This window comes from Lynx canadensis, chromosome A1 (assembly GCF_007474595.2).
Source record: "Lynx canadensis isolate LIC74 chromosome A1, mLynCan4.pri.v2, whole genome shotgun sequence".
Taxonomy (NCBI): domain Eukaryota; kingdom Metazoa; phylum Chordata; class Mammalia; order Carnivora; family Felidae; genus Lynx; species Lynx canadensis.
In genome coordinates, this window is record NC_044303.2 from 29,460,567 (window position 1) to 29,476,417 (window position 15,851).

A 15,851-nucleotide genomic window follows, 5' to 3' on the forward strand; every position below is an offset into this window, starting at 1 on the left:
TCACATGCAAGGCAATAACACGTGGAACCACTTCATAAGCCCTAAAGTATCAAATAAATGTAACACATCAGATGTGTCTTTAGAACTCTGTGCAATTCTTAAAGTAAATTTTTATAAAATCAGGCTCAGAGGCAAGTTGTTAATAATAAATGGGAAAATTATACTTAAAATCCTCACAAGTCTGACATGTAGGAAAGGAATTCAATACATGTTAAGGAGCTTCACTGGGCTGAACTCAAGCCAAGGGAAAGAAACCAGGGGAGCCAGCTCAACTCAGTGTAGAGCACAACGGTTTGAACTGTCCCCCTCCCCAGGAAGTTGCCTGGCACCCAGGGAAGGGAGCACCCTGTCATTGCTTTCCAGCACAGCCATTGGAGATTTTCAGGAGGAACCCCACACTGATTGGAAGTGAGGCTAGAAGGCTCCTGAGGCCCCTAATGAAGATTCTGTTATGAGACGTCCTTTGTATTGTTTTCATTACTAATCGGATAGTTCCCCAACATTAGGCAAATGAGAGCCATGTGAAGAACGAGCCCTTTTATGCACTTTAAAATATGGTTTACTGGGGCACCTGGGTGGCTCAGTTGGTTAAGCGTCTGACTCTCATCTCGCCCCAGGTCACGATCTCACAGTTCATGGGACTGAGCCCTGCACTGGGCTCTGCACAGAGACAGTGTGGATCCTGCTTGGGATTCTCCCTCTCTCTCTTTCTCTGCAAATCCCCTACACATGCTCTCTCTTTCTCTCAAAATAAATAAACATTAAAAAATATATGGTATACCATGTCATATAAGAATGATCACTTGGAATCGCCAAGGAGGACCAAAATAGTTCCAACTCCTTTGGCAGAGAAGGAATAGAATCTATATTCTGGTCACAAAGCTATACAGGAATGAGAGACGGAAAGGGTTGTGGATTCAAATGATGCCTACCAGACCCCCTTGCTGTCTGAAGCACGCGGGCGGTACCCACCAATTCGGAGGAGATGCTCTGTTTGGTCACGGTGCCCACTTCAGGAACACGAGCCTTCACCTGTGCTTTGATGTAGCACTTTTCTCCTCCAGCAAAACGGATTCCGGTGATGCCCTAGGAAATAAAATTTTATCCATCCATCTATCCATTGGTTCATTTACTCAATGTGTTTAGTGTCTACCGCGAACCGGGCACTGTTCCAGGCGCTGGGTATGGGCATGAACAGAACAGATGGCATGTCTGCACTCACGGAGCTTACCTCGTTGTGTTATTTACCAAAAATAAAAGGCAGAGGGGAAGTCAGGTGGTGGTAAGTGCTATGGAGAAAAATACAGCAGAGTGTGAGACAGGAATGACAGAGGTGGTACTTTTGACAGTGTGGTCGGGGAGGCCCCAGTCAGGGGCATGTGAACTGACACGGAGTATGGTCATTGCTCTGTTAACCCAAGCAGGCTCAGATGAAATGCTGCCTCGTCCAGGCAGCTTTCTCTGACCCTGATTTCCCGTAAGCTCTCCAGTCTTCATTCCCTCTTGTGGCACTTAGTTCTCAGTGCCTGTGCGGTCACTCCTGGTCAAGGTCCTGGCCCCACTCAATGATAAGCCTCTTTGACATTGGTATCGGAATCTTTTTCTGGTGATCCCACGAAGGTTCTCAAAAGATGGGGGCCCAATTAATTAATTCCATGGATTCCGATTTTTCCCAGGTCACCCAGCCAGGGAAATAGCAACACTTCGACAACACCAGGAACTGACCTTTGTTCCTAGACCTTACCTGAGGACTCAGATGTTTTGTTCTTGTCCCCTGTGTGACACAAACAGTGTCTCCTCCTTGTCAGCCTAGGGACTGGCCTTAAGGGAAACCTCGTCCACGGGGCTCCGGTGTTGGCTGACAGCTCGGTGCCGATGCTACCTCGGGTGCATCAGGCACAACAGTACGTTCTGTCCCAAGAGTGTTTCCTTTCACCCTGCTGGTGAATTTCATGACGAGTGAGTGGCCAAAAGCAGTATGAAAGGCCTACAGATTTTATGCCCGAACAACATAGACACCAACAGAAACCCAAACCCCTCAACTTGTCAATCTGTTCAGTTGGGACAAATGTCAGGAAGATAAGGACCTTGTTCCAGCATCAGTGCCGCACAGTGGGGGAGGAAGAGCATTTAGAAACCTCCGGGGCTTGGCTCAGGACACTGCCCTCCTCGGTGAAGAACAGAGTCAAATGTAAGTCATGCTAGAAGACACTCGTGGCAAGTCGCACCATTTGTAATCTGAGAGCCAGCAGCCCTGCAAACACTGGTGACAGAGCAGAGAGCAGAGAAGGAAAGGCTCGTTCTTCCTGAAGCTCCTTGTGTTCTCCCTTGTGGCCTAATTGGCCATGATTGCACATGTGACATGTTCATCTTAGCATCACCTCTCACCCAGAGAGCGGTGGTAGCAACATCCCCTCACTCTCCAGGAGGAGGGACTCCAGGTTTACCGTGCGACTTCTCAACTCACTGCACCAAAGCCACCTGGACAGATTTTAAAACCATGGATGCCTGGAGCTCTCCCCAGAGATTCCCGTTTCACTGGCCTGGGGCAGTGCCCAGACAGTGGGATGCTTCAAAGCTCCCTGTGTCGTTACAATGTAAACCTGGGGTCGAGGACCATCGGGTTAGGGCGAAAACAACTTGTTCAAGGTGACAACGTTCTTAAATGACTGAAACCACCTGCTGTAGACTGACTGTTTTTGTCCCCTCACCCGAGTACCCATGTTGAAACCTAACTCCCAATGCGGTGGTATTTGAAGGTAAGGCCTTTGGGAAGTTAAAGGCAGAGCCCTCGTGAGTGGGATTAGTGCCTCATAAAAGGGACCCCAGAGAGCTCCCTCACCCCCCTTCTGCCACGTGAGGACACAGTGAGAAGACAGGCCAACTATGAACCAGAAACTAGGGCCACCATAGACCCTCATCAGCTAGTGCCTTAATTTTGGACCAACCAGCCTCCAGAACTGTGAGAGGTACCTGCGGTTTAGAAGTCACTCCGTCTATGATACTTTGTTACGGCAGCGTGTGTGAGCTAAGACACAGCCTTTGAATCCAGGATTCTTCTATACCACCAGCTCACCAATTTTCCCTTGCATCAAAATCACCTGGAGGACTTGATAAATAAAATAGTGTTGGGCCCTGCCCCCGGAGATTCTGATCAGGTCTGGAGTGGGGACTGAACTCTGCACTTCCAATAAGCTCTTAGGTGCTGTCGCTGCTGGTGGCCTAGGGAACACGTTTTGAGAACCACTGTTCTCTGCTCTCTCCTGCAGACCTGCTGCTCGTATTCTGCATGCACATCTAGGGCTCGTGGTTTGAAAAACAGAAGGCAGTGGGGGGAGAGTACTGCTGCCCCCGTGCCATATGTCCTTTTCACTTCACACCCTTATATCCTCTGAATGTGAGGTGCGAGGGGGAAACACCATATAACCGTCGCCATATCCCCCAAGGAGAGAGCTGATTCTGTCAAAGGATTCACAGCCCCGATGTGAATCTCGTGTTGAGTTAGTTCTGACAGTCTACACACTGCAAAGAGAGCCGAAGCCCCATAGGGATGGGTCCTGTGGGAAGGAATTCACACGTCTGAAACACCTTGTCTGGCTACAAATCCATATCACGCAGCCAGATCTTTGAAGAGATTAAACAGCAGGAATGGAAAAGCACGAGAAAGCAAGCAAACCTCCTGCTTCTGCAAACAAACAAGGCCTCAGAAGCTGGTGATAATGAAGAAATTTGCTAACAAAGATAATGAGGGAAGAGTCCAATGCTCTCACATTCTTTTAATAATTAGAGTCAGGCAATCTCATTGTAGCCGCACAGTTTTTCTTTCCAGAGGATCTCATAGGATTTCTGTGGCTTCAACCAGAAGTTCCCAACAAGTTCCCAAGAGGGCACTTTAGAAATCGTTCAGGGAGTTCTGAGTTGTCACAAAGACTGGGGCTCTCCTGGGCTTCCTCAGGCAGAGCCCAGGGATGCTGGGCCCCAGAGAGCCCAGGGAAGCCCCGAAGACCTGACTGCCCTGGGGCCTGGGGGAAAAACCTGATTGTAAGTATCTGTGCCTACACTCGAACACCCTTTTACGTATAAAGACAAAGCAACTTTTGGCAACGTTTCCATGTATGATGATGACATTCTTAGGAATGCAATTACTATGAAAATAGAAGATGGTAGTTTTGCTCACTGTTTGAGAAAACAGGCTGGTATTTAATCTGCCAACACACCCTTAAGTCAGTCTGCATTTTAGGCTGCGGCACTGACAGCAATTCACCTATGGGAGCAAGCATCTGACTTCAGGATGTTTTTGAGTTCGTCAGGCTGAGCATTAACATATTGAAGTCCAAGTTAGATTATAAGTTACTCTGGTTTTACTTTTCTTTTCTGTTTTAGTTGGGAGCCATGTTGACTTTGTAAACTTTTTTTGAGTATGGTTGACACGCAATGTGACATTAGTTTCAGGTGTACAACATAGCGATTCAACAAGTCCATACGTTATACAGTGCTCACCACAGGCATAGCTACCATCTGTCACCATACAACCTATTACGATACCATTGACTCTACTCCCTATGCTGTGCCTTTCATCCCCATGACTTATTCATGCCATAACTGAAAGCCTGAATCTCCCACTCCCCTTCACCCATTTTGCCCAACCCCTCATCCCTCGTCCCTTTGGAAACCATCAGTTTGTTCTTTGTAGTTGTAGGTCTGATTCTGCTTTTTGTTTTTTACTTTTTGTTTATTCATTTGTTTTTTAGATTCTATATGTAAGTGAAATCATATGGTGTTTGTCTTTCTCTGTCTGACTTATTTCACTTAGCATAATACCCTTTAGGTATCTATCTATGTTGTAGAAAATAGCAAGATGTTATCCTTTTTATGGCTGAGTAATATTCTACTTTATATCTATCTATCTATCTATCTATCTATCTATCTAATCTGCCTATTTATCTGTACCACATCTTCTTTATTCATCTAATGATGGACATTTGGGTTCCTTCCATATCTTGGCTATTGTAAATACTGCTGCAGTGAACACAGAGGTGCATGTATCTTCTCGAATTAGTGTTTTCATATTCTTTGGGTAAATACTCAGCATGAGAATTATTGCATCATATGGTATTTCTATTTTTAATTTTTTGAGGAAGGGTTATGTCGATTTTTGAAATCACTAACCTACCTATCTGTGAGGTAGGTTATGCTATTTTATTTTTCTCTAGCTTTGTAAATTAAAACTTTCAAATATACACAAAGTTAAAAGAAATTGTGTAGTGAACACTTGTATATACATATCAGTTTATTCTATCTTAATTTCTAACCAGGGTTATTATTATATAAATGAGTCATTAAGTCTGAAAGGGTTGGCTTAAACCAATAGCATTGATACTTTTGAGGGCAAAACTTTTTAGAACGTAACTCACGCACTCTGAACAAACCCCTTTTTGTATTCCTTGGGGTACTGACGAAGACCTTCCTTGACCCAACTCTAGTCAGGTTCCTCTGAGTCCTCTTTTTGCCTAGGCCCTGACTGTGGGCTCTGTCTTGGCCAGTTTATTCCAGTTTTAGCAAGTATCCTGCTGAGTCTGCCTTGATATCTGATCACCTTGGCTTGGCTTCAGAAAAATCCTGTTGGTTCGGTTTAGTAAAGAACTACTGTACCTCTTAGTAACTTTCTATCCACTGATATCCCCACTCTGCTCCTTGGCTATAAATTGCCCCTTTTCCTTACTGTATTCAGAGTTGAACGCAATCTCTCTCCCCTACTATAAAACCCCACTGCAGTAGCTTCCCTTGAACATGGTCCTCTTCCCTTCTTTAACAAGTGCCCTGAATGATTTTTCTTTCACACTATGGAGACTGGAGTCCTCTGTTCAGTGCTATTCCCTCTCAGGAGGGTTTTCTTCCTATTGGCTCCACTAAAACCTTGGTGTGGTCCTAGGTTACCAGGGGAGACTGTTCTCTTACAGTTCAGAGCCTTTCCTCATCTGGCCCCTGCCTCTGCTCCCCTTCCCCACCATTCTGCCATGTTGGGCTACTTAGAACTCAAGAGCAGGCCTGTGCATTTGTATTCAGTATTCCTCTGAGTCTCTACTTCTCTGCTGGTTGAAATCCTAATCATTCTTCGAGACCTGATTCAACTGTCACAATCTCTGTAAAACCTGCTTCAATGCCCTCAGTGCACACAACTGCCCCCTTCTGTGACCCACAGCACTGCGTTTATAGCTCTGTGGCAGCACATCTCCCAGGCTGACCCGAAGTCACTTCTGTGAAGAATGTCTGCGACCCCCAACCCACCCCTCCCCCACCCCCCGCACCCTGGCCTGGACTGTAAGGTCCAGGAGGGAGGGAGCAAGTATCAGTCATCTTTGCATCCCTCATGCTTCATACTGTCCCATGCACACAGTAGGCCCTGAGAAATAAACACCTCTTGGATCTGACTGTTGGTTTAATGTATAGGAAAAGTAATAGTGCCAGTACTATAGTGGCTGATTCATGTGTTTTCAAAAGTCCAGGCTTGTTTAAACCCATAACAGGTTCTATCCATCAAAAAAATGTCCTACTCACCAGTTCTGACTTAGAGAAATGTGGAAGCTATCAAAGAGAATTGATCAGCTTATAAAATATTTGTGGCCCTGTTGGCTTATGAGAACAAAACACAATCAATACCATTATTAGAACCAGAGGATTATAAAACAGAAATATAGGCCTGGGATTAAAATATTTTAAAAGTATACTCCTGATTCATGCCCCTTTGAGAGAGATGGATCTTTTCTCATTCATCTGTGAAGCTACCTTTGCATATCTTGATACTGTGGCACATCATAGGTATTCAATTTTGTTCTGGATTGAATGATGTGTGTGTGGGAGTCACATTTTATCATTTTACATTGAGTAGTACAAAGAAAAAATGCTTTTGCCTTGTCCTGGGTCTGGCAGTAAAAGCCTTTAATAGGCCCAGAGAAATTATCTTTCTGCACTGACCAGAACCATTTGCAAAGCTCTGATTAAACGAAATACACCGGTCACATACAGGGCTGCAGAGCCCGCCCCTCCCCCTTCCCCAGGCAAAGCAGAGCCAGTCTCTGTCATGAGCAATACCTAACAGCACGGGAGTCCAAAGGTTAGCATCTGTTTGGTATTCAGTAGGACTTGTGAAATGCCTTTTGGCATCAGCAAAGGGAGTTCTTTCATTCAAATGAAAAGCATCTCTGGTTTTTCTCATCAATCGGCACAAGGTGGGTCGATGAGATGTGTGCAGGCCAATAAACTATCAGAAGAGACATTATTTTCAAGTGCCTTTTTTCATTATGGAGTCTCACCTACTCCATCTACAGATTTAATGGGAGAACACAAACAGTGATGCCTCTTCCCCGTCTTAGAACAGGAAGAGAAGAAGATATTTATGGCCAACAGGAAAGAGGGCCAGGAACGATACTGTGATGCAGATGTCCACTGAAGCACAAAGCGTGAGGGCTAAATTGCCTGCAAATTGAACTTTTGAAAACAAATGTGTTCTCCCCTTTCAAAGCAGACGCGAATGTTTTATCAGTAATTGGCCACGGTCAGAAAACATAGGATTATAATAGGGGAATTACTCCACGCTAATTTTCTGGGTGAAATGGGAAATCTGAAGAATTGAGCAAAGTATGTAAATGGATCCCACCTGTTGTTGATAAGATTGTTAAGTCATTACAGTTTGCCTCTTGTCTCTAAGTTCACATTTCAGACTTTGCAACATTCTAGGATACTGAGTCTTTTATTCATCATGTTATAGAAAGCTGCTTGGAAAGAAATAGCTCTTTCAAGTCCTTCTGCCAAGACTTTATATAGTTCCAAGAACTTGTTCTTTTCAGTGCCAAGGTGTTGTGTTTTTCATTCTGAAAATATAAAGGACAAAGAGTGGGCCTTTCTCAGGGGGAATATGCATGGGGGTCAGTGGCATCATGACTGCCATAAAGAACGGTTACATTGGGATGTGTGTGAGATGCTGCTTCTCTGGGGATTAGGAAAGTCTTCTGGACTTGCCTGGTTTAACTCTCTAAATGTGTGAAATATACTTACATTCTGGAAATCATTAACTTCAATTGCTTCTTCAGCTCCACTTCCCATTTTAAAGGTCTCCAGGTTGTTCCCAGCATCTATTTCCATTGACCCATCTTGTAATTTCCCATTGATACTCATGGTATAATGGACATTGTAAATCTGGAAGTGAACATAGGAGTCAGTGATGCTTTCCTTTTAGGGCAATTCAGGGCTTATCTTTAGACCTGCAGTATATGAAGTAGCTATCATATTTGTTAGAGATACACTGAATCATCGCTAGTAGTAACAGATTTAGATATGAGGACTTCATCCATACACCCATCACTTAATACAATGATTTCTTTAAAAATACCTTCAAAGTAAAATCTTTGGTAGTCTCTAATACTAATTCAAATAGCTCAGTGATTTGCAGTCCTGGCTGCATATAAAAGTATCTGAGGAGAGTCTCCACCTACCATGCACGCGTTTCCCCCGAAAGAATCAAATCAAAACCTGCGGGGATGGGGCTTGGACACAGATCTTTCTTTTTCTGAGTCAACTCTACTTTGCAGCCAGAGTTAAGACCCATCGATGGATAAATGGTTAACTGGATTGTTAACAAGTCTGTAGCTGGCGCCTCAATTTGAAAGTTTAAAAAAAATTTTTTTAATGTTTATTTATTTTTGAGAGAGACAGACAGACAGACAGAGTGTGAGCGAGGGAGGGGCAGAGAGAGAAGGAGACACAGAATCCAAAGCAGGCTCCAGGCTCCAAGCTGTCGGCACAGAGCCTGACGCGGGGCTCCAACTCACGAACAGTGAGATCATGACCTGAGTTGCTTAACCGACTGAGTCACCCACGTGCCCCAGTTTGAAAGGTTTTTAAAAATCCATTGGTTAAGATTGGGCACAGAGTATGGTATATAGTCAGGACTGCAGGCAGGACTGGGATATGCCTGATACAGGCAGAGCAGCATTTGTGGAGTGCAAGGTCAGTGTGCACATCTGTTTCAGCTCAAAGTGGGAGTTAGTCATTTTAATGACTATGGGACAGGCATATGGTATTGTAAGGCATTATGTTATGAGACGTGTCGGGGAAGAAGGTACGGAGACTTGGCCTCAGCAAAGAGCACTGGCCCAGGAATCAGAAAAACAAGTGGCCACCCCACTTATCCCTGGGTCTTGAGAGTTGCTTTGGGCATAAAATAAAGAAGTTGGCCCTCATAGACGGTTCTCGTTTATGTCCTTGGAGCTCTGAGGTTTCACAGCGGTGGCCCACAGGTGAGGGTGGCAGAGCAGGTGGGGCTGTGATGTGGTCCTTTCTCTCCTGTTCATCTGCAATTTAACTAGGTGGCTCTGCTTGTTGTCTCTTTTATGTTTTGGATTTTTAAGTAAGATCTTAAGAAAAATAACTCCATGAAATATATATATTTTTAGTTTATGACTAAATTACATGGTCCAAAGGGCTCTCTTAGTTTAGACAACTTGTTAGTATACTAACTTAAAAAATAATTTACACACTGCTCCTGCTCAGTATGCTGCTGCCATGCTAGAACTTTCTCTGTGTTGTGGAGTAGTGGGTGGGTCTTGTCTTCCCTTCCTCCCCCTCCCCTCTCCACCCCTTCTCCTATCTTTCCTCTTTATTTTTCTGACTTAGAAGCATGTGTGTGTGTGTGTGTGTGTGTGTGTGTGTGTGTGTGTGTATACATACATATATATCTTATATATAACATACAAGATATAAAATCTTTAAAGAGGAAGGACTAAGAACTGATGAGAGCCACTTGCTATTTAGCGTCAGGCCAGTAGGTCAGAACTGCAAATAGCTCAGATTCAATTCAAGTCCAATTTTCTCCATCATTATGAAGAAAGATGGCTACATGGACAAACACTGGAAGAAGTATTTGATATTACTGGAGTATTACTTGTAGAAAACTCATTATCACAAGACCCATGGAGCACAGTTTTATTTTACCAGCAGAGAAGTAGAAATGGCTTGGCTAGCCAGTACCCTTTTGGGCACCAGCCTTCATTCAGTGGAACAGAAGATACCAGCACACTGTTTCAGCTAACCGTGGGTCTGTGCCCTTCCTTCCGTCCTGGTGAACTTCGATCCCTGCAGCACACTGTCCTCCGGGCTTGCCTGATCCTGAGAACCACTTCTGGAGTTTCTGATTTAGGGGGGCTGGAGCAGCGCCCACCAGCCTGTGTTCACTTTGCATCTCAGGTGGTCCTTCTGATCAGCCCAGTTTGGGAAACCTGTTTTCTTTGGCTGGGTCCGTGCTTTTTGCAGGTAAGGTTTAGAAAGCGGGCTCTGTTCTGTCCCTGTGCTCTCTGAGCAGCCACTGTTCACATGGGCTAAGGATGACTGTCAAAAGGAGTATAGCAGACAACATTTGTGGGAGTTCCAGCCACAAGCATCCTTCACTCATGCAGTAAGAGGCTGTGTGTGTGTGTGTGTGTGTGTGTGTTTGCGTGTGTGTGAGAGAGAGAGGGAGAGGGAGAGAGAGAAAGCATTGCACATAAGCTTTTACTATTAAGGCAATGCAAGATCTCAGAAATGAACAGTTTGTAAGTTCTTAGCAGATCTTAAGGAGACAAAATTCTAACACTAGGAGAGTGGTTTGTGGTCCTAATTTTACTTCCCTCCACCACCACCCCACTACCTTTGTGCCAGCAGAAGCTCCCTAACTAGACACAGGTATTGCATCATTTGTTTTTTTCTTATTATTTATTTAGGTTAATTAATTGACAGAGAGAGAGAGAGAATGAGGGGGAGGGGCAGAGGGAGGGAGGGAGGGAGAGAGAGAGAGAGAGAGAGAGAGAGAGAGAGAGAGAGAGAGAGAATCCCAAGCAGGCTCTGCACTCCACACTGAGCACCATGCAGGGCTCAATCTCACAACGGTGAGATCATGACCTGAGCCGAAATCAAGAGTTGGGACGCTTAACCAACTGAGCCACCCAGGTGTCCCGGGTATTGCATCATTTGTAATGTAGCTTTAGCGCATTCTTTATGAGGAGGACACTGTCTCCATGGGGCAGCAGTGAGAGGTCTGTGCCCTCCTGAAGGGAATGGCGGGAGGGTAAACAGTCCACAGTTATTTCCAAAGTACTGGGCCCTACACTCCGAAGGAGACTGGGCTGGTGGAGCAGGAATCACCTTGTCTGCTCTGAGCCGGTGGAGCTGTGGGGCATTTTCTAAGTACAATGAAGGTTATTGTTTGCCAAAATTCTGCTCAATATGGTGCTTTTTACAGCCAAGAATATTTGCTAATGAGTTTCTAATGACGTCTGGATTCTATAAGATGAATTACATAACATTTGGGACAATATCTAGAAAAATCAGTCTGAGAACAAAGGCCCCAAGCAATGATCTCATCCCCTCATCCCACAAGGTAGGATGGTCAGCTATCTCATATTGGCGAGGCTATCCCAGATTTCAATGCCTGTTCCGTTTACGATAACGTGGGTGAGACCTGGCTTTGAAATTTGAGCTCCGTCCCTTGTTCCCAGTTATTAGCACTCTGATGTTTCCACAGTCCTGCAAGCTGACTTCCAGTAAACCTGTCCTTAGGGGATTTACCCATATGAAAGGGATAGGAGGTGAATTACAGCTGGTTCTCCTCTATAAGCTAATATAGAAGAACAGAGGCATGGATAATCCCCAAAGAGTGGGCAGTTCATTTGGTGGGGGATATCTTTTTGTTTGACAGAGACTTACCTTTCTGGATTACATTATGTCTGGGCTATTTACACTTCCAGGGAAAGTGGCCCTGTGCATGTACTATGCATAGATGGTGCCAAAGTACTCTATTTTGTGTTTTGTGATTTGTTTTTCAGACTTGGGTGAGATAGATCAGCGCCAAAAATTTTGGGAGTAAAAAATGTCTACCATGATTTTCTTCATTCTTCTGCCTGTAGAGGAAATAGCAATAACTTCATTTTTGGCCAGAAAATGTGATTCACTATTCCTCTGTATTCTTAGAATACTGCTTGCTCTCTTGGACCAGACTCTTGGGGTAAAGTAGAAGATGAAAAGAGGGAGCCCTACTTAGTCAGTATGATCATTCCATCTCTCTTTTCAGAAGCTTGTCAGTTAGTTGTGTTTGCCTTGAATAATTAAATGCCAAATGGTATTCATTTTAATATACATCATGCCTAAAATCTTTACCCTCCAAAAAGCAAAGCTATTTTTATCTCCAAATGACCTGTACCACTGAGGTTCTGTCATCGAAAAGACAGCTTTTACATTCGAATACCATACAATTTCCCAAAGGGTGACAATCAGAAACCCTGCTATTAATGGAGATGTAGATCTTGAAATTGTTCTCCTGTTCAGATTTGCTGCTTTCAAACATGAGCATTTGGCCTAACTTTTCTATTTAAAATACAAATACATTACAGCACTTTTCAAATACACACAAAAATACTGTGCAATTCTGATCTTACAAATCGATGCTTGTAAATCTGATATAGTCTCTAAAACAGACTCAGCGCTAAATGGCATGATTATCTACAGTAGGCATTTGAGTTAAAAATACAAATTATGCAGTGACTGCGGAAGATGTGATGTGTAAAATGGTTGAATTGCTTTCAGCACCATTTTCTCTAAGTACTGGAATTCGTTCATGCTTTGAGTTACATGGTTGGGGGGGGTTCCCCCCCCTGCAAACAGCAGCCACAGCTCCTCTGAGGGAAGTGATTAAGAAACAGCCCTTTGTGTGCACCCTGGAGATGGAATTCTTTTCCATTAGTCGAAATAAGCTTATACCAGGCCTGGCAATGGTCATCAAGATAAAATGTCCCCCTTTACATAGGTGAACAAAATTCAGAGTATTTAGAGAACACCCTGGAACTCTGCCCAGTCAAGCTAGAAGCAGTTTTTATACTCCTTGAGAGATGGTGGAGCTATAAAATAGTTACATACAAAGAAAGTGGGACAGCAGTTAGTGAAACATTTGCTGTTAAATCACACGTGACTAGGTCAGAATTGATTTTTAAAGAGATTTGACACCTTTAAGGAATTTCTTTTCCTTAGGGCAAGAGAGAAGGGAGCATTCATGGATAGGTCTTATGCAATAAACAGACAAAAACTCCTGAAAATTCAGATTCATCCCCAATACTGGGTCTGAATGTTACTCCACTATCTTTGTCCTAGGTTCTTAAAGTCACAGCCCTTCTCAGCTGGGAGAGGTCCTACAGATCATTGAATTCCATTTCTAACCCAAGGGATGAGGCCAGGGGGGTGCGGTGCCTCACCCACAGTCACACAGTCACACGACTGCAAGCGATCCGCTGAGACCGGCAGAAAATGGCTTTCCCCTACCTGTCCATGGATTTTCCCGCTACTCTACCTTTTAATATTCTCTGTTAAAACCCTGACTTGCTTTTCTACAAAGTAGCCAAGAGCAGAGAGCAGCGCGGCCGTGTCGGAGGGAAGAAGGGAGAAGGTGCCCCGAGGGGACCCAGAGGAAAGCTCAAGCTGGGGTGAGCCGCCGGCTCCGGCCCTGCGCTCTGGCTCCACCTAGAGGTGAACGTGCGGGTGACAGCGAGGACCCCGCCGCCCCGCGCGCCTCCCGGCCCCGCGCGCCTCCCCGCCCCGCGCACCCGCTCTCGCCCTCGCCCTGGGGTCCGCACTCCTGAGCGACGCCCTCTGGACTTACGTGATTGTCGGTCCCCTTCCAGAAGTAGAAGGCCCCGATGGTCCCGAAGAGCAGCAGCACCGCCCCCGAAATGAGAACCACAGCTCCGAGCTTGAGCAGCCGCGCGGGGCTGGAGGGCTTCACGGTCACTGTGGCGTACGCCTGAGGACCGGGGCCGGGGGTGGGGGGAGCACAGGTCACGTCTGCGCCGCGCAGCCTGGGACTCGGGGCTGGGGTGGGGGACGGCGCGCCCCCTTTCGCGGCGCTCCCTCCCGAAGGTCCCTTGAACTCAGCGTGGATGTACGATAAGCAAACTTTTGGCGGAGCAGGGCCATCGCCCCGCGGCTCTGCACCCTCCGCCGGCCACAGTACGCCTGCTCCTGGGTCCCGGCCCACGCTCCCCTTCCCACTGGTCTGCGGATCCCGGGCCCCCTGCACACGCGCATATTTGGGGACCCACCTCCCACATTCGGTGGCACAAATCCCTGACTCCGGGCAGTCGATCCAGGCACCCGCGCAAAGGCCCGGCCCTGCGTGTCCACTGACCCGGCAGCGGGACCGGGGATTCGGAGCTGTACTCACCGGGGGACTGCAAAACTCGACGTCGTCAGGCCCCACTAGGGCGATGGGAACTTTGTCGGAGTTTTCTGTCATAGCTGTGGCCGGAGGTGCGAGACGCTGGGAGGCTCCGCGCGCGCCCTGGGCTCTGTCTCGCTGCCCCAAAGCGCCGGGCATTTCAACGCCGCGCACACGCGCGTGCACACAGCGTGCCCCGTCCCGCCCGGGCCAGCCCCGCGGTTCCCACCCCTTCCAGCGCCTCGCCCTCTCTCCTCCCTTCCCTCTCCCGCCCCAGCAGCAGTGTGAACTAGTCCTGCATTCCGGACGTCCCCCCTTCCCGCTCTCTCCGGTCTACTGCGCCCCCGCCCCAAACACCCTGAGTGTGGCACGGTGGGGTGGAGATGGGGAGGGATGGGTAGACCGGGAATGCTGAGTCCTGCGATCTCAAGAAGTGGGAAAATGCGAGGACTCTTTTTACCATCCAAGCATCTCCTAAAATGTCAGAGGACTCTACTGTGATACCCAGCTGGAGGCCCATTTCCTGCCTTTGTGTGTGCCCTGGGATCTGGTGGAACAGGACAGAATGGAGAGCAGAGTTTGGCATCGCTGGAGGGCCCCTGGGACTAGAGCATGGAGCAGGGCCTTGGAGATGGCCCTTGCCACCCCTGTCTCTAGGAGGTCTAGGAGAAGGTCTAGCAGGGGGGTACAGCGGTAGCAAAGGTGAAAGCCAAGCAGAGGGAACTCGGGGGAAGGAGCTGAGGAGATCAGAGTAAGAGTGCCTTCTATTTGGTTGACTAAGTTAAAGAACAAACAAATCAACAATGGCAACGCGGGCACCCCCCCCCCCAAAACATTATGTCCAAAGGAATAACTAAAACATGTATTTTTTAAAGAAGCAGAACGGGGAGAGTATTTTTTCACTTTGGAAATGCCATCTGCCAGTACTAGGATGACAGTGCCTCATTTGGAGCCAGGCTTCATTAATTCATATGGAGTTCTAGCTTTGTGCATAGTCCTCTGCTGGGAGCAATGCATGCGAGGGTGCAAGGGAGGAACTGAGGTTTCCCGAGCCAAGGGAGACTGGATGGGCCCAGCTGCAGCAGGAGGAAGTGCTTGTCAGCATGGCTCAGCAGAGCTGGGAAGGTGGCAAGAATGGAAGAGACGCCCACGAAGAATCTGTAGGATTTGGCAGCTGCTGGGCTGGGGAGAGAGAGGGCCTCCCATACAGTGCTGTGGGTGGGTGAACTGGTACAGCCCTTTTGGAAAGCAATTTAACTCCCAAATGCAAAATCCAATTTCATTTCTGTGGATCTATCCCACACATGCACTTGCAAGGGTGGAAAAATCCTAGATATGCAAGGATACTCATTGCAGCGTGCTCATTAGAACAAAGGACTAGAAACATCTTGGGTGTCCACAGCAGAGAATTTGTGGTACATCCTCACAGAGGGCTCTTGGCAGCTATTTAAGAGAAGGGAGCAGCTTTGGATTTCCTGATGTAGAACACCCCCTAACATATTTTACGTGAAAAAAAGCAAAGGATGGAAAATATGCATAAATGCCTCCATTTGTATAAAAAATGCAAACAAGAATATATGTATGCATATGCTCTCCAGAAAGATAGACAAGGTACTGA

The 15,851-nt window shown here is 46.5% G+C and overlaps 1 protein-coding gene across 1 annotated transcript in view; it reads right to left on the reverse strand.

Annotated features, from left to right (window-relative positions):
• CNMD (chondromodulin) overlaps nucleotides 1-14,376 on the reverse strand; it is a 33,194-nt gene extending 18,818 nt beyond the window's left edge. Inside the window, exons 1-4 of the mRNA XM_030311834.1 lie at nucleotides 14,240-14,376; nucleotides 13,679-13,819; nucleotides 8,056-8,196; nucleotides 973-1,086 (exon numbers count right to left, since the gene is read on the reverse strand). Coding sequence (XP_030167694.1) covers nucleotides 973-1,086; nucleotides 8,056-8,196; nucleotides 13,679-13,819; nucleotides 14,240-14,311 — 468 coding nt within the window. The 5' untranslated portion in view covers nucleotides 14,312-14,376. The remainder of the gene's footprint in view (nucleotides 1-972; nucleotides 1,087-8,055; nucleotides 8,197-13,678; nucleotides 13,820-14,239) is intronic.
• Between the last annotated feature and the right edge of the window lie 1,475 nt (nucleotides 14,377-15,851).